A 22,500-nucleotide genomic window follows, 5' to 3' on the forward strand; every position below is an offset into this window, starting at 1 on the left:
AAAAAATTTAACAATTTACTTAACCCTGCTTTTCGCTTTGTGTGCGGGGTAAAAGTCATCACACTATTAAGTGTTACTCAACTCGTTTAACGACCTCACCATTGCATCGCCCAATGACGTGATGTTTCCCAATGACGGATCTGGATCTTCACCAAAATCTAATCAATTTGTCCTTGTCAAATACCCAACCTGTCCACCAAATTTTGGCCGAATCAGTCAATAACTTTTTGACATATCCTGCTCACAGACAGAGACAAACAGTTGAGCAATCATTTGGTGGACAATCCCAAATTCATGGACGAATTTGAATCTGATATAACGAACAGTGATTTGTTTCCATTTCTAAAATTAAAAAATTTGAAATTGAATTTTGTTATCAGAATTAAAAAAAATATATATATATATATATATATATATATATATATATATATATATATCAAAAATATTTGCAGAGCAAGTAAAACTCTCGATTGTGGCTCGTTTGTTAATAGCATACCTGTCGTTGGCTTAATGGTTCGGGTGGTGAGCTTGGGATCCTAGGGTCCTGAGCTCAAAACCTGCTTGGTCATTGAAATATACCAGGTGGGGTTGACTCACAATGTCATCCTTCTGAGGTCTGCAAAATGAGTACCAGCTTGCTGGGATGATTGAGCCATTTGAGTATCCTGCATCAGAGTGGCAACCCATCCAGGATTTTGCCCAATAGCCCAGGACACTGCTTCGGCAGCACCGGCACTCTGTATCGAGTATGGTCCCAATGGATGGATTGTTAAGAGCTACTATGGCTACATAAGAACTGCAGGTTGAACGGAAATAGGATGAAATGTAGATTTTCTTCGGGCAATGCCATGAAGGCATTCTGTACTCAGTTGCTGAATGCTTGGGGACATCCTTTTATACTGTTTTGGGTTTGGGGATCAGAAAGCCACGAGGCGAGTACTCAGACCTGCTTCCCAACTGGTGACCCTGAAGCTGACGAGCTGAAGAAAACTCCAAAACACAACGGGTTAGTAGACAACCACAGATGCCATCTGAGTTTCTTAATTTAGGCAGGGTGCAGCGTCTAACTCCACTTTAACTTTACGGCAAATTTAATCACCCCAGATGGGGAACCGTGCTCTCGATGCTCCACTGTTGTCAATCAGAACAGTCGAGCAATATCGTAAGTGGGACGTTGGCTAATAACTACCCATAAGGGAATTGCAGGGCACGTTTCCTTGTCACTAGAACACACTATAGTCTAACGAATAGAGAAAAAACGATTGAGCAGTTTGGAAACAGTTTATAAAGATCAAAAGGACAGACATTTACATGCAAACAGATCACAAGAGAAAGACCTCCACTCAGGGAAATGAGGAAAGGAAGAATGATAAACAGAGAGAAGAAGAAGAAGGCAGGGATTGTTGGCTTGCATCGGGTGAGCATTGGTTTACTTCGCAAGCCTCACTCACCCGATGTAAGGGCCCTGTCACACCTTGATGTTTTAGCCAGCATATGGCAAGGTATCAAAATGTATGTAAAACGCTGGCGTATGCTGAACTATTGATGTTTTTTTTCAGTTTTGGGCATATTCACAACGAGTTGGACGTATGCATAACATATTAGTAATGTACACAGAACGTTTCGATAACTCATAGATAACTTATACCAATGAATGCTTAGCATGTTGTCGGCGTTCACAACGTATGCCCAACGATAGTCTAACGTATGCATAGCGCGCGGCAGCGTATCGCCGACGATCACGAGGCGTCGCCTCTTAATAGGCTACCGCTCAACGATTTAAATCGCTGCCGCTCGACTATTTAAATGGACACTGCCGCTCAACGATTTTAATCATAACCAAGCTGGACATCGAAGTGTCAACATCATCGTCATGCCGAAGAAAACTTCGAAGAATGCTGCCAAGAAGTCTCCTGGCCGTGGCCGTGGACGCGGACGCAAGGAGGATCCATCATCACCCACACCCTCCCCATCACACTCACCTACTACTACTGACATGGACCTACTACTACTACTACTACTACTACTACTGACAGGCTCACCTACTACTACGACTGATACTACTGACATGGACATCTACTCACCATGGAGTCTGAAACACTAACGGGTTCCTCATGTAAAGCCCATTTTTATATACCAATTCCCCTAAACACTGCCAATACACCATTATACGGTAGCTGTAAGGTAGAAACACGTTCAGTAAGTTATGTGGTCGTCCGGAAGACGTCAATCAAATACGTCTACATACGTCAATATGCGTTGGAGATACGTTACACATAGGTTAGAAATAAGTTTCGGGTACGCTAAACATTACCTCGACGTGTTTCGACTTATGAGTAACTTACAAGTAACGTGTGTCAACGTGTGTCAACGATCGCATAACGTGCCTACAACTTATGGCCAGCATATGCGGAACGTGTGAGTCATACGCTGGCATAGGTCAAAAAATTTTGAGCATGCTTAAAATTTGTCGACAAGCTCGGCGTACTACGACGTATGCCAGCGTGCTTCAGCATGCTCTTAACGTATACAAAACTTACCCATAACGTATTCGACGTTCGCCAGCGTTTTAGACAAATTTTTCATACATCGGCATACGCTGGCTAAAATGTCAAGGTGTGACAGGGCCTTAAGCCTGTGGGCTTATGTTGGTCCCAACGTGAAATGGAGGAGACAGAAGAGCGGGGTACTGATGTGGTGCACCGTGTAGGGAGAAATGCAAGTGAATGCTTGTGGTGCAATAGAGGGAAATGTGAATGTGAGTTAGTAACCCAGCCCTGAACGAGTCGAGGGTGTAATCATTGAGTACTCTTTTTGCGTTCTAAGTGAACAAGTTAAAGCAGGGATAGAAAGACAGAGTGCGAGTCAGTGTGTTGGCCTACATGTCCAGAGAAACTCCATGACTCGTTAACGATCTGCACCGCAGGAACAGCCTGTTCATTCTTGCAGAGGATCCTTAACTCTCCCCAGACACGTACTAGCCCAGTCCTGGAATTCTCATGCTTATAAAGTTCCTCGGGGAGGCGTGGTTCTGGGGCCTGCCCCTGAAGTGTGGTTAGAGCTTTGGCGGTTCTGTCTCCCCATTGGTGCACTCATTGGCAGAGCCCATGGTTCAGTAATGAAGCTCATGACCAAGCTCGCCCATCTGTGGCGCTTTTTTCTGCTGTTTCTTGCTTGTTGATGAGATTCACGCTCCCGGTCTGTGCCACTTCATGATGCCCTTTATGATACGCTGGCTTTGATTTGCAATGAGTTGCAATATGGCTTTTGTGATGTTGTGTTGCAAAGCATTTATGGATGTGCTGCAAAAAGGTGTGGAGAGGGAGAAAGAGATTAGAAGAGAGAAAAGAAGATAGGGGATTTAGAAAGAGAGGAATTACAAAAGGCGTTTGAACCTGTGACACAAGCACAACACATTTCCCTGTCTCCTGATATGAGGGGAGAAGTAATTTAGCTAAAGAAAATTGGTGCAGATATAACTACATGAGGGAACCCTTATGTGTTGGATGTGTCTCCCCCTGGGGTCTTCCAAAACTGCAGTACTACTTTATTTTTTTTAGACAATGAGGGGGTGGGTTGATCGTTTTTTTTTGTTTGTTTTTTTACACCTGTCACAACTATACTATCTCGAAAATTACACAGTCAAATCGATTTGTAATGCAGGCAACAAGAACCGACTAGATCCTCAAAAAGGGCAAAAATGGGGTGGGAAGTGAAAATATGAAGTTGAAGAAGAGTGACGTTAAAAATGGGAATGCACTATGATGATAAAATCCTGGTGAGAACCCTAAGATCAAAGAAAGTTTTGAAATCAGAGATGTATGGACCAAAAGAAAATCTCTTCTCTTGTACGAATTCCCTTGTATTGGACGTTTACTTTTTCAGCAACAAGTACAATTATATTGGTCAAAAAGACAAGGAATTTCAAAAAACAGAGTACAAACCTCCACCATAAGGCTTGCGTTGATCGGACCTGCTGCAGTCAAACTCTCAGGTTGATCAAATGGCCTTCTGTAGTCGAAGCTCGTACCAGCAATGTAGTGCTTGCCAGGCCAGTCCACCCGCAGACCCCCGTTCAAGAGGAATTGTCCGTGAAGATCACGCAAGGCAAGGTAACTGCTTGAGATGTTCAGCTCATACACCACGATGTTTCGCGCCCCAACTGGAAGAGTGAGCATCGTATGGTATTCTGGTGATAGGCACACACGTGTTCAGAATGAATGAAGGATAAATGTGGAAATTTCGACCTTTGGTTGCAAGTGCTTTGAATGCGTGTCATCCATCTGTCATAGTTTTTAACAGCAATGTCCAATAGCAAAGGAGATCATATTATCAAGGTAAGGGTTACATTTATCTAATCCTGTGTGTAACGTGTTTCAGTCATGTAAATGCATGGATAAATGTTTATAATAAAGGAAACTACCACTGGTCTTCTGAAATGGCATCATTCATTTTCTTATCTCATTCATGAGGCCATCGCAGTCATGTAAAGCTCGAGTCCTTATGCCTATCATGTGCTTGGTATGTTTAGTGAATAATTGTTTGCTCCAGTCATCAGTATTTCCCACTTAAATACCTCGCAAACTATAAATATCAACAAAGCACAAAGCTTTTGATATAAACCTTCCAAAATAAAAGTGTTAACAAAACTTCATGGAAACCCATGATAAACCCCAAAAAGCTACTTAAGAAGTTTTATAAGGGAACTAAGTCAGAAGCACAGGAAAGACAAAAATAATGATTTAATTTATTGCACTTGAGGCCCGATGTTATTTTGGAGTGAGGAACCATGATGACGATATTTCTTACCATTAACATGGTGCTGCTGGTGGTATTCTCCACGAATCACCTGGCATGTCAAATTGCGTCCTTGGCACACACCACAGGCATCTCTCTCTGCCCAAGATCCAACCAACAAATCACAACCCACGTGCTGAAAACATTGGTGGTTACCAATGAAAAGGGGGGTAACTATAACACCGACGCAAAATGGATCAAACTCATAAAACAATGGTGGAACCATGACAAAGGTAATCCTTTAAAAAAAAAAAGACATTTCCTGGAAACTATTATGGGAGTTTCATGAAAAACCATGTTCCATACCATGCAAATGCCATCGATGCATATGTCTTTCTTGTCTTCGGAGCAGGGTGTGCCGTCCTTCACCTTGCTTGCCAAAGCGAAGAAGAAGTCAAAATCTTCAGCCATGCAGTACAGCTTGCAGGCATCCTGCTCTGCAAACGACCACTGGAGCAATCAGTAAGTCGCCACACCTGAGTTGTACAATCAGTATTATTACAGTTGTTGCTGTTGTTGTTGTTGGTGTTGTTGTTGTTGCGTCTATTAGACTTTAAATGAGTATTAAATCGACAAAAATTCAAAAGCAGTTAAAATTATCTTCAACAACTGAGAGTAAACAAATGTTGGTGAATGGATGAGAAAAGTTAATGAAAGCCTAAATAAGTCAAGCAAGTTGTTCACTGTGAGTACACATAATGTGGAAGCATTATTTGAACTGACCAGTCACTTTGGTGTATGGTTTCCACTTGTAGTACCAGCCACGGAAAGGTTTGCTGTTGAACCAAGCACATTGTACAGCTCGGAAGGTGGGCAATGCCTTAGCACATCTCTGTACGCTGCACAATTGGTACTCACGGCCTTGTCCTTCACAATACAGTCCTCCATATTCAGGCCTGAAAGACATTATTGATAATGGACACACACACACACACACACACACACACACACACACACACACACACACACACACACACACACACACACACACACACACACACACACGACTGAAAAAAGACAAAAGGAAAATGAAAAAAATTAAATCTAAATAAATATACACCGACAACTGGGGTTATTATAAAAGAGTTGGACAGTATTAAAAAAAATAATAATAAGTTGGACAGATTGGCCATGGACAAAGAATGGCGAAGAAGAGGTCAGCTCAACTGGGATGGAGAACTAATCATAATAAATGGTCAAGACTAAGGACACTACACTAATGGCTTTTTAAATAAGATGGCAAGATTGAGTCAATAAGACAAGTGAAGGTTCTACAAGGTAGAAACAGAAAGGTACGAGCCACCTCCTATTGTTGTGGGCCGGGTATCGGCGACGAGCACGACCGCTAGATAGAGCAGTAGAGTCGGCTCCACCGAACACCCGGAATCTAGATCGTACCTTTCCAATAACTCCGAAGGTACGGGTCCCTTACAGGACCGTGAATCTTCAATAAATTCAACCGCGTGGGACAGGGTTATTTGCCAAACTTCAAAATACCTAGAGGCCCACGTGGCGAGCTACCGAGAAATTCACACACTCGACGGAGCTGGAACGGGACAAGCCGTAACCGTGCTCGACCTGTGCGTAACCCGAGAGGGTGGTTACTGAGGTCCCGTCGGTCCAAATGCACAACTACGGCAGCAATGGCATTTTTATTCCACCAACACGCACCGTGCTCAGCCAATGAAGAAAACAAAGAAACTAGCTGAGACATTTAACAGGGGATTTATTTATAACGGGGGGGGGGGGGAGGGATGGAGGGAACAAACAAGGAGCAAAGTTAAACCGACTAAAAGAAATGCAAGTATGTACAAGGCACTTAAACAATTCTACTTGAAGACGGGCTCACAGACACACACACACACACACACACACACACACACACACACACACACACACACACACACACACACACACACACCCAAAAGAAGTGATGACCGCGGTCTTTATTCGGCACTTCAGGTCGGGAGGGAAGGTGAGCCAAAGGGGAGAACCTGTTTCGCACCTCTCCGCCTCGTGTGGTTCTCGATGATCCAGTTCAGCGGGACTCGAACCCGCAACACAATGCAATGATGGACGCCAGCCGGCGCGAAGGTGGACCAGACAGAACGCCGGCAGGCCAGACGAGACGACCAGGCGACGAGTCTCACAAGGCGACCAGGCGACAAGGTGAGGCGACCTTGATGTTCCAGCCAGAATGCCCTGAACACTCGAACTCGCGAACGCTCTTCCCACGAGCACACCATCTCTCAATCGCTGGTCCAGACAACCACACTTTCTCCTCAGGAGGGAGGGGTTTCTTCTCCTGGCCACTCGCCTCCTGATTGGATGGTTGTGTCGTGCGATTCGCTGGTCGTCCCTCATTGGACAGGCCCACGGGAGGTGGGGCGACTCCCCCCTTCTGGGTGGAGTCCCGATCCGAGGCGACTAGTCTCCTGATTGGACGAAGGGTGCGCCCTCATGGGCGGAGTCGGCTCTGGAGCGAGAGGTCCCACCCACATCCGCAGCCAGAAACACGTGCGCTATGGCGTCGGTGAGCAAGGCGACGGTACCGCTGGTGTTGTTGTTGTTGTTGTTATAAGTGTAAAATAAAACCCTGACTATCAAAATAACTCCGCAGTGCAAAAACATTTATCTCCCATTAGACTAGGGATGGGACCCTAACTAGAAACACGTACTTACCGATATAACTGTTTTATAGGGACCTGAATGTTGAGTGCAGTAAGCGTCCAGATTCGTAACACTTTGAGGATGTAAAAAAAAAGTCATGTCAGAACAGCTGGACACACAAAAGCACAACAATGTATGTGGACTAATCCACTGGGACATCTGCAAAAACTTCAATATCCCAGTCCCAGAAAACTCATGGAAACATGAACCAAAATCAATTACTGAAAACAAGGGAGTAGTGCTCATGTATGACCTGATGATCCCATCAAGCGTGAACATATAAAACAAAGCATTGCAACAAGATGTCATACTGAGGAACAAATAAAGAAAAGAAAGCATTGCTACGGGCCCTATCGCACCTTGACGTTTTAGCCAGCATTTGGCAAGGTATCAAAATGTATGTAAAACGCTGGCGTACGCTGAACTATTGATGTTTTTTTCCAGTTTTGGACGTATTCATAACGAGTTGGACATATGCATAACATATTAGTAATGTACACAGAAGGTTTCGATAACATATAGATAACTTATATCAACGAATGCTGAGCGTGTTGTCGGCGTTCACAACCTATGCCCAACGATAGTCTAACTTATGCATAGCACGGCAGCGTATCGTCGACGATCACGTGGCGTAGGCTATTAATAGGCTGCGGCTCACGATTCAAATCATAACCACACTAGACATCGAAGTGTCAAGCCGCTGTCACACCTTGACATTTTAGCCAGCGCATGCCGATGTATGAAAAATTTGCCGAATACGCTGGCACACGTCGAATACGTTATGGGTAAGTTTTGTATACGTTAATAGCACACTGAAGCACGCTGGCATACGGCGTATGACACACGTTCCGCATACGCTGGCCATAAGTTGTAGGCACGTTACGCGATCGTTGACACACTTCGACACACGTTACATGTAAGTTACTCATAAGTCGAAACACATCGAGGTAATGGTTAGCGTCAGTGTTCCAGACTCCCTGGTTTTTTTTTTTATCCTTCGGTATGACAGTGATGTTGACACTTCGATTTCTAGTGCGTTATGATTTAAATCGTAGAGCGGCAGCCTATTAATTACATTATATTATAACCGCACTAGAAATCGAAGTGTCAACGTTGTGGTGTACAAGGTGCAGTAGAACATGAGAAACGAAAACCCAGTGGAACGAAAACACAATCACGTGATACAGCACAAACATCACCGTCATACCGAAGAAAAACAAACAAACAAACAAAAAAAACCAGGGAGTTTGGAACACTGACGCTAACCATTACCTCGATGTGTTTCGACTTAGGAGTAACTTACAAGTAACGTGTGTCGACGTGTGTCAACGATCGCATAACGTGCCTACAACTTATGGCCAGCGTTATGCGGAACGTGTGAGTCATATGCTGTCATGCATCGGGAAATTTCAAGCATGGAAAATTTGTCGATGAGCTCGGCGTACTACGACGTATGCCAGCGTACTACGACGTACGCCAGCGTACTCTTGACATATACAATACTTACCCATACGTATTCGACGTGTGCCAGCGTTTTAGACAAATTTTTCATACGTCGGCATACGCTGGCTAAATCGTCAAGGTGTGACAGGGCCTTTAAGAGGTTTCTGTACCCAGCTATTTTGGCTTAAACAATGCAGAAATCAAGAAAAAATAACCCAATACCAGGACTTCACAGCTTGGTCCACAAATCCTGATCCCCCTTTACCGAAACAGATGTGACTACTTCGAGACCTGGGAGGATTCCATTCTATCTCCTGAAACCTGCATATGGAGATAACGACCAATGACAGAGGCAAACATACACACACACACACACACACACACACACACACACACACACATGGTCTGTCGCTTCTGACTAAAGAGCCATTGTAAGCCTGTTTGCACTTCTGTCCATTTGTTTTTCCAAAAGCACACTGTTTCCACTAAGCAGCTGAATGCTTATTTTGAGGTTTTGGAAATGAAAATCCATATGACTTTAATTTCTTCAGAGAGCAATATTAAATCAGGGCTGTTGTAATCCAGCCGTGGAACATCTCGGGGTCCAATCTTCGGGTGTGCTATTATTGCTGCTATTTCTGGCTGGCTGCAACTCATCAGCCAATTGAAGCATAAGAGGAGATCAGTTTCAAGGCACAGCAAACTAACACCCACGTCCCAATTTACTCACCATGTATGGGTTCGCAGGGCTTGCAGAATGAGAGTTCACAAGTTCACAAATGGCTGAGTACAAACCAAAGACGCCTGATGATTATCACTTCTGACAGACCACCGAATGCAATCCTTGGTATTATGAGCTGCGGGTATAACTGCACTATCACAGGGTATCTATGAAAGAGTAAAGCAATATAGTGTAATTGTGAAGTGCACCAAGATAAACTCGAGTAGTGTTCCGTGTGTTTGTTTGAAGCTGGTGTTCTTGTGAACTCTGATTTGCCCCTGATCTCATCTCAATGGAAAGGAGTGTTTTGAAATAACACAATGAACTTGCCAGAAGCCTCTGGAAAGTATGATCTCAAGCTGCCACCTTGACAGTGCCAGTGTGGGTTGAAAATTTGTTGTGTTCAAGCCAGTAGCAGCTGGGGTGTTTTAACCTCACACTTTGTATGTCACCCAAGCAGAGATGCTTGTGTTCAAATTGTTTCAAAATATTAAAACAAAAGTTTTGACCAGTGACCATAAAAGTCATGGATGTCAAATAAGTTTATTGGATGCCAAAAAGTCAAACTTGTGGGCCATGTCGAACATGGAGATAAGGCTCATTCTACAAGGAAATGCAAGCACAGGGAAGAGGCTTGTCCCTTCAGAGATTTCTGGGGCACTCTGCATTCTCCTGCGCCTCCCTGTGATTGATACAGTCAGAAACTCCAACGAGCAGCAGTCTGGAGCGAAACAGGTGAGCCTTGGGACACAAAGATTTCTGTCCGGGTGTGACATGGTGTTTGAGTGCCGCACCACAGAGCACTTGGCTTTTTGAACCCAGTGTTCTTGGATGTCAATCGGCAACACAACCTGTGGGATAACAAGCTTTGTATTGTTTATTTTCCTCGAGAGAGATGGAGTAATTGTGTGTGCGTGTGTCCGCGAATGTGTACCCACTTCCCTCCTGCAATAGAGGCCATTTTTACACGACATTGTGAATTTCTAATGAACAATTCAGGACACAAATTAATGGCTTCTGCCTTAATGGACAGCAATGTTCCACATAAAACTACAGCTTTACGAACCTTCAAGCAAGAGTTATTCTTCACCCCCATGCTCCTCCATTCCAACAGCTGACATTAGTTAGTGCACATTAAAGATTCCACCATGTCCTTCGCGAACAGTCGGTGCTGGCTAATTCTCCAGTCCCTGCATCCTCAGCCAAGTGTGCTGCGTCAGAGTGGTGCATACCCAGGATTGTAACTCCAGCTAAAAAAAACTGCTTCGGCAGAACCAACTCGATACAGAGCATGGTGCATAAGAAAAGGCACCCTCCTTCACCTCTCTCCACCTTCATCCGAGTACAATACACTGCTTGCTGGAATATTAATGCAGTTGGATACTACCTTCTTGTGGTAGTGGGAGTTATATGAATATTAATGAATGCATGATGAGCCGGAACTGACGAGGTGGAACCGAGAGTGACGTCAGCGGGCTGTCGAGTGTGGAGCAGGAGACGCCATTAAAAACGGTTGCGCTAAAGATCCTTCGTGTGGGCTGACTTTGCTACACAACACTCTTTGAATTTCCCCTATATAGCATTGGACATGCCAATCCTTTAACACTATTCGTGTCGAAGCTGCGACCACTGCTTTGTTGAAGTTTTAGAAACACCGGAGATATTAACGGTCGCTGGAAATGCAGTCTTAAATTAATATTTACTGTAAATACATGCTGGAGTGAATGGTCATTATTTATATAACTGTCAGGTCAAGAGCACACAGAAATGTATTTTTCGCAAACCTAGCTTCTATCTACGTCTCAGGTCCTTCCCTTGCATTGCGTTCAATATCCACACAACAGTACATGTGATTATCCTGACCTGATTCCCTTAAGAACAGAGTGAAGGCTCGTAACACCGCTCGACGGCCAAGAGAATTTGTTTCCTGTGAGATGAAAGTCCCAAAATGATCTTGTGAGCCAACGGCCATCCATATCTAGTGCCCAACTGTGTCTGCGGACGTCCTCCTGCAGTTGGGTCACCTCTTATTAGGAGGTTGGTGGCAGGATTTGCACTCCAGCCACCGTAAAACCCTTCATTCCGCAAAACGCAAAAACGCAAAAAAATCTGAAAACCCACTCCGTGGGAGTACCTCTTGTGCAGCTTCCCTTCGCAGGGCAGCTCACCGGATGACGGGATTGGGGCAAAGCCTTCGGGACCCCCAATCTTTGATAGGAGGGAAACCACGGGGTAACATCCCTGGGTCAGATTGCAGGAGAGTGTGTCGGAGTGGTGCTGAGGTGTCGTCCACCAGACGGCGGTCTCCTTGGGTTAACCTGAGGCGGTCCCTTCGGGTGGGTGCCTGGAATGTCCTATCCCTAAGAGAGGATGATCACCTGTCTCTGTTATCATCTGAGCTCAAGCGTTTGGACATCGGGATTGCAGCTCTCTCTGAGGTTCGGAGACCGGATTGCGGTGAGATAATGGTGGGTGGTTACACCTACTATTGGTCTGGTCGCTCTGATGGTTACCATACCCAAGGAGTTGCTGTAGCTGTGTCCAATAAGCTGACCCCAATGATAATTGAGGTAACACCGGTCAACAAGCGTATTATGAGATTAAGGATTCGTCACTCCTTAGGTGTCATTTCCCTGGTCTCTGTTTATGCTCCGACTGATGCGAGTGATCTCACCGTGAAGGATGCATTCTACGCCACACTCGAGTCTGTGGTTGATCAGTGCCCCAGACGAGATACACTTCGAGTCTTGGGGGATTTCAATGCATCGACTGGAACTGATAGGGATGGTTATGAGGTGTGTGTTGGTCCCCATGGGTCAGGAACTATGAACCAGAATAGCACTAAGTTCCTTGACTTTGCAAGAAGTCATGGACTTAGGGTGGCTGGTTCATGGTTTCAGCGCCCACAAGCTCATCGCTGGACTTGGTATTCCAACGCTGGCGGTGTGGCAAAGGAGATTGACCATGTCCTCATTGACGGTCGTTGGAGGATGATCCAGAACTGCAGGGTCTACCGGAGTGCTCAGTTCCTCAATACTGACCACAGGCTTGTTGTAGCAACTCTAAAGCTGCACCTTGAATTCTGTAGAATGGTACCATCCCAGCTGAGACTGGATGTTGCCAAGCTCAGGGATGAGAGAGTAGCTGAGGAGTTTGCGAACAGGCTGAGTGGACACTTGGGGGGTCTGGGTGCTTTGGGGGGTCCTGAAGAGTTGTGGAGCACCTTCAAGACCACCGTCCTTGATGTTGCCGGTGGATGCCTTGGAGCTCACCGCAGGGCAAAGAAGAATTTTGTCTCTCAAGGGACACTGGATACGATTGACCAGAGTCGCAGGGCCAGGCTGAATGGCAGAGCTGAGCTGTTCAGGGAGCTGAGGCGTAAAACTGTACGTGCACTGAGGGTGGACAAGGAGGCCTATGTGCGAGGAATCTGTGAGGGGGTAGAGCATCACCTGTGAACAGGTGATTCTCGTCCCGCTTACAGGGGAATTCGCGCATTACGTTCATCCAAGCCCATCCCTCGGAGCACTACAGTTCGAGCAGAGAGTGGTAGGCTCTTGACAGAGGAGTCTGAAGTGAAGGCCCGCTGGGCCGGTTACTTTGAGCGGTTGTACCAGGCTGATCCCCCAACTGTCGAGTTGGACGTCAAGGGTGTTACAATCCCTGTTGCTGACCCTCGAATCAACTGTGGTCCACCTACGCTTGTGGAAACACGGGCTGCGGTGAACCAGTTGAAACGGGGCAAAGCTCCAGGGATCTGTGGTATCCATGCCGAACTTCTCAAGGCTGGTGGAAATGCTACACTCGTGTCGTTGCATGCAGTTTTGTGCTCTGCCTGGAACACAGGCATCATCCCAACTGACTGGAAGAGGGGCCTTGTTGTCCCTCTCTGGAAAGGGAAGGGTGATCGCCAAGACTGCAACAACTACCGAGGGGTGACACTGCTCTCAGTGCCGGGCAAGGTCTTTGCTCGGATAATTCTCGATAGGGTTCGCCACCATCTGCTTGAGCACCAGCGTCCAGAGCAGTCAGGCTTTACACCAAAGAGGTCAACGATTGACCGTATCCTTGCACTTCGTGTCCTCACCGAACGCAGACGAGAGTTTCGGCAGGGGCTGCTTGCAGCCTATGTTGATCTCTGTAATGCGTTTGATTCAGTGAATCGGGATGTCCTCTGGAGGATTCTTGGTCTTCGTGGGGTGCCACCAAAACTGATCGATCTGATGTCTGAACTCTACTCTGGTACTGAGAGTGCTGTGAAGTGTGGTGGTACCATCTCTGACTTATTTCCAGTTGTTACTGGAGTTCGTCAGGGATGTGTAATTGCCCCCACACTTTTCAGCACTTGTATGGACTGGATTCTAGGGAGGATGTCGGAGAGATCAAGTTGCGGTGCGTCATTTGGGAATGTCAAGATCTCGGACCTTGACTTTGCAGATGATGCAGTCATCTTTGCGGAGACTTTAGACATCCTCTTGGGGGCCCTCGAGGTTCTGAATGAGGAGTCGGAGCCGTTGGGATTACGGGTTTCTTGGGTCAAAACTAAGATCCAGGCTTTCGGTGACATCTTGGATGCTGCTGTCCTGTCTGTGTCTGTTTGTGGTGAGGATGTTGAGGTCGTGGAGAGATTCACTTACCTTGGCAGTGATATTCATGTCTCTGCTGGCTGCGAGTCAGAGGTCAATAGACGTCTGGGTCGGGCCTGGGGAGTCATGGATTCACTGGATCATGGGGTGTGGCGCTGCCGGTACCTGTGTGGGAGGACAAAAGTCCGAGTCTTCAAGTCCTTGGTACTTCCAGTCTTGCTCTATGGGTGCGAGACTTGGACTCTGACCAAGGATCTGAGACGGAGACAATTCCTTTGGTACCAGGTCTCTTCGGAGAATCCTTGGCTATCGCTGGTCGGATTTTGTGTCCAACGAGCGGTTGCTGAGAGAGACTCGGATGACATTTGTTACCTGCATAGTCCGTGAGCGTCAGTTGCGGCTGTATGGACATGTGGCTCGTTTTCCTGACTCTGATCCTGCTCACCAGATTCTCTCAGCGAGAGAGTCTCATGAGTGGAGGAGGCCAGTGGGTCGACCACGTGCCTCATGGTTGCAACAGGTTGACCATCATCTCAAGGAGATGGGGATGGGCCTGGCATCTGCCTGGGGGATGGCCAGACGGAGGCCCCTGGAGTACCGGCGGAAAGTGGACGCAGCGACGTGCTGTTCTGGCACATGCTCCCATACCTGACCTGATTCCCTTAAGAACAGAGCGAAGGCTCGTAACACCGCTCGACGGCCAAGAGAATTTGTTTCCTGTGAGATGAAAGTCCCAAAATGATCTTCCGGGCCTCAAAGGCCCCGACTTATGACAAATTGAAAAAACAAAACACGTCATCTCTTTCCAATTACAATGTATGAAGGTGGATATAATGGAAGTTGCAAGATTCCACACTTTGTGGAAACCACAATTATTGGTTGTATTGGTATTCCTACACTTCCAACACAAATGGAAAGTTCTTCAGCAGGATATTTTTCTCTCTAATTTTGTGAAGGTCCTCCATGACATCTTTGCAAATGTACTTTGATGTCCATTGGGGAATTTGACTTCCTTTACATTTGAATTGCATGACATGAAGCTGAGGTATGACTTTCCAGAATGTGAATGTTGCAAAAAAAATAATAATAAATGCCAGAGATTCCAAACAATTACAGAGATCTTTTTTGTTTATTTACATGATCGAAGGCATGTTGTGGAGCTGCCACGCACACGACACATGGACGTAGAGATAAACATAGGCAAAACAACACAAGACTGTTAGATAAGACAGACACAGCCACTGAGCTTGGGGGAAGTGCCATAACTTCCTAGAGTACCCTGTGTGTCAGCAACATCACAACAATGGCACACTTTTTCACACCACAGTTAGCAGGGCATTTCAGAAGGAGAAATTTCCTCCGCCCCACAGATACAAATCGATGGGGATTGTCCGTGCTCAACCTCATAAATGCTGAATGGCAAGCAAGGAAGCAGTCCGTACCATTTTTAAGTTTTTGGTATTACTAATCCGGGGTTTGAACCGCTGACCACCCAGACTCGGAGTGAATATTCTAACCGTTACACCACTGAGTCTTCTCCAGAACTGCTTAATAGATCAATATAAAATGTCAGACATATCATCGAAGGACAGCTGAATTTTTCAGGTTTGTGAATAAGAAGTATCTTAATCTCTGCAAAATGAAATGGCCGTTATGGGCTAAAGTTGATCACTTTTCGGCATCAAGAGGTTATACAAGGAACTTCAATGCAGGAGGAGGCCATTAGGCCCATCAAGCCAGTTCTATCTTGCCAACATCTTTGTACTCACCCAACCTCACTACTTCCAGATACATATCCAACAATTTCCAAACAGTCCAATGACTCTACTGTTAGTACCTTTGCAGGGTGACCATTCCATGTATTCAGCACTCTCTGAGTGAAAGATCACTGCCTTACTACCATCCAAACTCTACTCTTTTTTGTTTTTTTACTCCCTTGTCCTGTCAGTGGCCAGTGATGGATTTTGATGACAAAACAGGTATATAAAGGTTATCAGCTATCATGATTATGATTCAACAGTCGTGATTCATATCCCGTGAGTCAGGTCAGGTATGGGAGGATGCACGAACCGCACGTCGCTGTGTACACTTTCCGCCGGTACTCCAGGGGCCTCCGTCTGGCCATCTCCCAGGCAGATGCCTGGCCCATCCCCATCTCCTTGAGATGCTGATGAACCTGCTGCAACGATGAGAAACGTTGTTAGCCCATTGTCCTCCTCCACTCACGAGGCTCCCTCACTGAGAGAATCTGGTGAGCTGGAACAGCATCAGGAAATCGAGCCACATGTCCATACAGCCACAGCTGATGCTCATGGACTATGCAGGTAGCAAATCTCATTTGAGTCTCTCTCAGCAACCGCTCGTTGGACACAAAGTCCGACCAGCGACAGCCAACGATTCTCCGAAGAGACCTGGTACCAAAGAAAAGTCTCCATCTCAGATCCCTGGTCAGAGTCCAAGTCTCACATCCATAGAGCAAGACTGGAAGCACCAAGGACCTGAAGATTCGGACTTTCATCCTCCCGCACAGATACCGGCAGAGCTACACCCCATGATCCAGTGAATACGTGACTCACCAGGCCCGACCCAGACGCCTGTTGACCTCTGGCTCACAGTCAGCAGAGACGTGAATATCACTGCCAAGGTAACTGAATCTCTGTGACCTCAACATCCTCACCACAAACAGGCACAGGCAGCATAGCAGCATCCAAGATGTCATTGAAAGCCTGGATCTTAGTTTTGACCCAAGAAGCCTGTAATCCCAGCAGCTCCAACTCCTCATTCAGCACCTCGAGGGCCCCAAAAGGATATCTGGAGCCTATGCTAAGATGATTGCATCATCTGCAAAATCAAGGTCAGAGATCTTGACATTCCCAAACGATGCACCGCAGCTTGATCTCTCCGACATCCTCCCCAGAATCCAGTCCACACAAGTGATGATAAGTGTGGGGGCAAGTACACACCCCTGATGAACTCCAGTAACAAATGGAAATAAGTCAGAGATGGTATCACCACATCTCACAGCACTCTCAGTACCAGAGTAGAGTTCATACATCAGATTGATCAATTTTGGTGGCACCGCACAAAAAACAAGAATCCTCCAGAGGGCATCCCGATTCACTGAATCAAACGATTTACAGAAAACAAATTGGCTGCAAGCAACCCCTGCTGAAACTCTCATCTGCATTCGGTGAGGACCGGAAGAGCAAGGATACGGTCAATCATTGACCGATTTGGTGTAAAGCCAAACTGCTCTGGATGCTGGTGATGAAACAGATGGTGGTGAACCCTATCAAGAATTATCTGAGCAAAAATCTTGCCCGGCACTGAGAGCAGCGTCACCCCTCAGTTGTTGTTGCAGTCTTGACGATCACCCTTCCCTTTCCAGAGAGGGACAACAAGACCCCACTTCCAGTGAGTTGGGATGATGCCTATGTTCCAGGCAGAGCACAGAACTGCATGCAATGACACGAGTACAGCATTTCCACCAACTATATGGATCTATATGGATGCCACAGATCCCAGGAGCTTTACCCCATTTCAGCAGGTTCACCGCAGCCTGTGTTTCCATAAAGGAAGGTGGACCGCAGTTGATTGGAAGGTCAGCAATAGGGATTGTAACACCCCTGACATCCAACTAGACAGCTGGTGGATCAGCCTGGTACAGCTGGTCAAAGTAACAGTCCCAGCGGGCCTTCACTTCAGACTCCTTTGTCAAGAGCCCACCACCCTCTACTCTAACTGCAGTACACTGAGGGAAGAGCTTGGAGGAACGCAATGCGTGAATTCCCCTGTAAGCAGAATGAGAATCACTTGACAACAGGTGATGCTCTTCCCCCTCACAGATTCCTCGCACATAGGCCTCTTTGTCCACCCTTAGTGCAAGTGCAATTTTACGCCTCAGCTCTTTGAACAGCTCAGCTCTGCCATTCAGCCTGGCCCTGTGACTCTGGTCAATGCTATCCAGTGTCACTTGAAAGACAAAATTCTTCTTCGCCCCACAGTGAGTTCCAAGACATCTACCGGCAACATCAAGGATGGTGGTCTTGAAGGCACTCTACAACTCTTCAGGATCTTCCAAAGCACCCAGACCCCCCCCCCCCAAATATCCACTCAGCCTGTTGGCAAACTCCTCAGCTACCCTCGCATTCTTGAGCTTGCCAACATCCAGCCTCGGCTGGGATGGCTCCATGCTCCTGGATTTAAGCTGAAACTTCAGAGTTGCTCCAACAAGCTGGTGGTCAGTATTGAGAAACTGAGTACTCCGGTAGACCCTGCAGTTCTGGATCATCCTCCAGCGACCATCAACGAGCACATGGTCAATCTCTTTTGCCACACCGCCAGCGTTGGAATACCAAGTCCAGCGATGAGCATGTGGGTGATGAAACCATGAACCAGCCACCCAAAGTCCATGACTTCTTGCAAAGTCAAGGGACTTGGTGCTATTCTGGTTCACAGTTCCAGACCCATGGAGACCAACACTTGTTTCATAACCATCCCTATTAGTTCCAGTCGATGCATTAAAATCCCCCAAGACTAGTGGAGTATCTCGCCTGGAGCACTAATCAACCACAGACTCGAGCGTGGCATGGAATGCATCCTTCACGGTGAGATCACTTGCTTCAGTCGGAGCATAGACAGAGACCAGGGAAATGACACCCAAGGAGTGACAAATCCTTCGTCTCATAATACGCTTGTTGACCGGTGTTTCCTCAATTATCATTGGAATCAGCTTCTTGGACACAGCCAGAGCAACTCCTTGGACATGGTAACCATCAGAACGACCAGACCAATAGTAGGCGTAACCACCCGCCATGATCTCACCACAGTCCGGTCTCCGAACCTCAGAGAGTGCTGCAATACTGATGTCCTTCGCTTGAGCTCAGATGATAACAAAGACAGGTGATCATCCTCTCTTAGGGATAGGACATTCCAGGCACCCACCCAAAGGGACCGCCTCAGGTTAACCTAAGGAGACCGCCGTCTGGTGGACGACACCTCAGCAACATCCTGACACACACACAACCGCAATCTGACTCAGGAAGGTTACCCCATGGTTTCCCTCCTACCATCAAAGATTGGGAGTCCCGAAGGCTTTGCCCCAATCCCTTCGTCTGGTGAGCTGCCCTGCAGTCAAAGTGAATCTTTTCTCAGCAACCAAGATAACTTCCTTAGAAACTGAAATATCAATGCCTCTTTCAACAACAACAGCAAAAAACTTTTTATATGTTGTAGTTTTGATGGTTTCAAAAATAGTAAATATGAAAGTTTCTCATGTTGTTACTGCTTGGAAGTATTGATAGTTATGAACGACTCCAATAATTATTTTTATTATCATTATTAGCTCAGCCACCAAAGGTGGACGGACGTAATGTTTTCATCCCTAAATGTCTGTTTCGTCTGTTTGTTCGTCTATTTGTCTGTCTGTGAGCAGGATATCTCAAAAAGTTGTGGACAAATTCAGAAGAAATTTTGTGGACGGGTTGGGTGTCTGACAAGGACAAATCGATCGATTTTAGTGAAGATCTGAATCGGATCTGAGAATTTTTCAATGATTCTTCACCATTAAGAGATAGGACCAAATACAATATATAGCATGATATCTCAAAAAGTTGTGGACGGATTAAGATAAAAATTGGTGGATGAGTTGGATATGTGGCATGAACGAGCCATTAGATTTTGGAGATCCGAATCCTGAGACGGCGTTTCAATGGGATACAAAATGTAAACTGTTCAGCTTCGTGGAGGTATGCACGGTACCATGTGCCGTTTTAGTTATTATTTTAAAATATATATTTATTATTACAAGGGCATTCATTTTGTTAATAATATAACAGGTATGATAATGAATGGCCAGCATCAGAATGTTCATTGTTGTCCACATTATCACAATCCACTTTACAAATCTGACCAGTTCCTAGCTCCTCCACTCTGTATGCAAAAAATTAAAATAAACAAAATAAAATAAAAAGCTGACCAGTTATTACATGACAGACAAAAACGATGTGACGTTTTGCTGCCTCTCGAAAGCATTTACACCAAGAGCTGGTATCTCAGTGCACTTTCACCCAATTAGTCACCATTCTTCCTCGATCGTCGTCTAGCAAAGAATCCCCATCATCTTTGTATTAATTTGAAGGATAAGAATGAGGCATCTGCTCACAGCTATTTATAAAAGTGAAACTTTCACTAGAACTACAACAGGCAATTATATCACAAGTTTTCATACAATTTTTCAAGAATGTCCAAACTACGTCAAGAATCTTGCACATAGAATACACGAATGGGATATTGGATTCGACAACACATCTTTTCAAGAGCTGAAGACGTTCATTCAAACGAGAGTGATAGTCTAAGCAATGAACGATTTAGGTTGGACAAAAATGTTATCAAAACTTTCTCACCTGAAATGACTTCATTGGCGATATGTCTTATCAGAAAAAAAACCCCCATTCGAATCCTCCCATGGGAAACCTCGTTTTGACCTCAAATCCAAGATGGCCGACATTTTACAGGTGTAAAACTTAAAATGGACCTAATTTTGGAAAGAAACAACAAAGAAACACTTTTAAGGTGTCATTTTAACTAATTTGAGGACCCCCATTCGTTTCGTGATACTTATAAGATCGTTAGATATCAAGGTCATATGTCAAGGTCAAGGTCAACGTTAAACTTGACCGAAGCAACGTTAAATTTGACCGAAATTGTATCAAGAGTTATGCCAAAATGATAGTTATTGATAAAATATATTGGTTGTTATTGCAACATACTGTATACCATTAAGATGCTCATTCATTTAGTAATAGTTTTGAGGTGATTGGATATCTAGATCATGTGATAAGTTCAAGGTCAAGGTCAAATTTGATCCTAATTTGACCCTGAATTTGATCAAAATGATGCAAATCGACTCAAAATAAAGTACATTGGATGTATCATTTTCAATGGACTCTTTCAAGATGTCCATTCACATATTTATGAGATTGGCATCGAGATCATAATCATAGCCAAATTTAACCAAATAAGTAAGAATCCAAACAGATTTTGTGACCTTGCAGTGACATTATTTGAAAACCGTGTTAAGGTGTCTAATAACAAAGTTTACTATGCCTGATCACTTAAATGATATTGTATGAGTGAGAAATTTTTTAAGTCAAATTGCAATGTCAATCCATTGTATTATTATTGAGATTTACATCCTGGTCATCATCATCCTGATTGTCCACATGTGGCACATTCATGCATGTTATTCCCCTGCATTGGCCACAAGCTGGTGTGCACTGTAGTCCATTCTTGCGGCAGGTGCATGTTTTTTTTTTTTGTCACACTGGCCACCACAATTGCACCGAATTATCTTGAGGAGTCGCTCTGGTGCTGCTGGCTGAGTCATCCTGATAGGCACAAGACCACCGGGAGTGGCTTTCCAACCCCAAACTACAGAGGCGATATCATTGCCGCGCCATCCCTGCACTTGGTGATAAGTCCGATGACTATGAAAGGCGGCTGCGTCACTCGTTGGCGGAAGCTTTTCTGGAGATACATATTGTGTAGAAGTAGCTACCTTCAATAGGAACTTCGTCACCCTTGCTGCGTTGAGGCTTAGTGATGTAGTGCACCCATATATCTCCAGAATGGCATCTTCTCCTGCCTGTTCGATGTCCTGTTTCGATGAAGACGGAGGCATAAAAATGGTGGCTGACTTGCTCAGTGCTGCATACTTCGTAAAAACAGTCACTTTGCCGATTCCATATGGCCTTGATGTGGTATCACACCCACTGAAAGCGTGCAGGAAGAGTAGACTTTCCGAGAGGGCAGGATCCAGTTTCTTCTTCAACGTTGTGATGCACACCGTCTGTTTTGTGGTTACCATGTACAGGTTGTCACTGTTATCTGTGGCATCAGCATGATGTATCATCAACTGAAATACATCAGAATCTTCTGCGACAATGGCTGTTTGACTGTTCTTCACAGACAAACATGCTAGCATACAGATCTTGTAGTCAGCATCCCCTTCTGCATGCTCAACGGTGATGTCTGCTTTGACCATATCCTCTGCAAGGAAGTTGATGAGGGCCTGCTTGTTTGATGTGTTGGCAAGGAAAGCTTTCTAACTCATGGTTAGATGCATTTCTGCAGAAACTGAGCTCCAATGTCGCTCCAAAGCACCACTAACAAAGCACCAATGGGTGTTGAGGGTGGGATCTGGGTGGGGTTTGCATTCAGATTGAGGGTAGAATTAGCATTAGAGAGGAGATTAACAACATGCATGATGGCATAATGCTATAT

At 45.4% G+C, this 22,500-nt stretch overlaps 1 protein-coding gene across 4 annotated transcripts in view; it reads right to left on the reverse strand.

Annotated features, from left to right (window-relative positions):
- The window catches only part of LOC147023560 (A disintegrin and metalloproteinase with thrombospondin motifs 16-like), a 184,052-nt gene that overhangs the window by 63,169 nt on the left and 98,383 nt on the right, over positions 1–22,500 (reverse strand). For all 4 annotated transcript variants that reach the window (XM_085889060.1, XM_085889058.1, XM_085889057.1 and 1 more), the window contains 4 exons: positions 5,521–5,693; positions 5,104–5,234; positions 4,810–4,933; positions 3,945–4,189 (listed from right to left, as the gene is read on the reverse strand). In XM_085889060.1, the coding sequence (XP_085745186.1) occupies positions 3,945–4,189; positions 4,810–4,933; positions 5,104–5,234; positions 5,521–5,693 (673 nt within the window). The remainder of the gene's footprint in view (positions 1–3,944; positions 4,190–4,809; positions 4,934–5,103; positions 5,235–5,520; positions 5,694–22,500) is intronic.

This window comes from Eptatretus burgeri, chromosome 7 (assembly GCF_056783735.1).
Source record: "Eptatretus burgeri isolate ZD-2024b chromosome 7, Ebu_testis_v1, whole genome shotgun sequence".
Classification (NCBI taxonomy): Eukaryota; Metazoa; Chordata; class Myxini; order Myxiniformes; family Myxinidae; genus Eptatretus; species Eptatretus burgeri.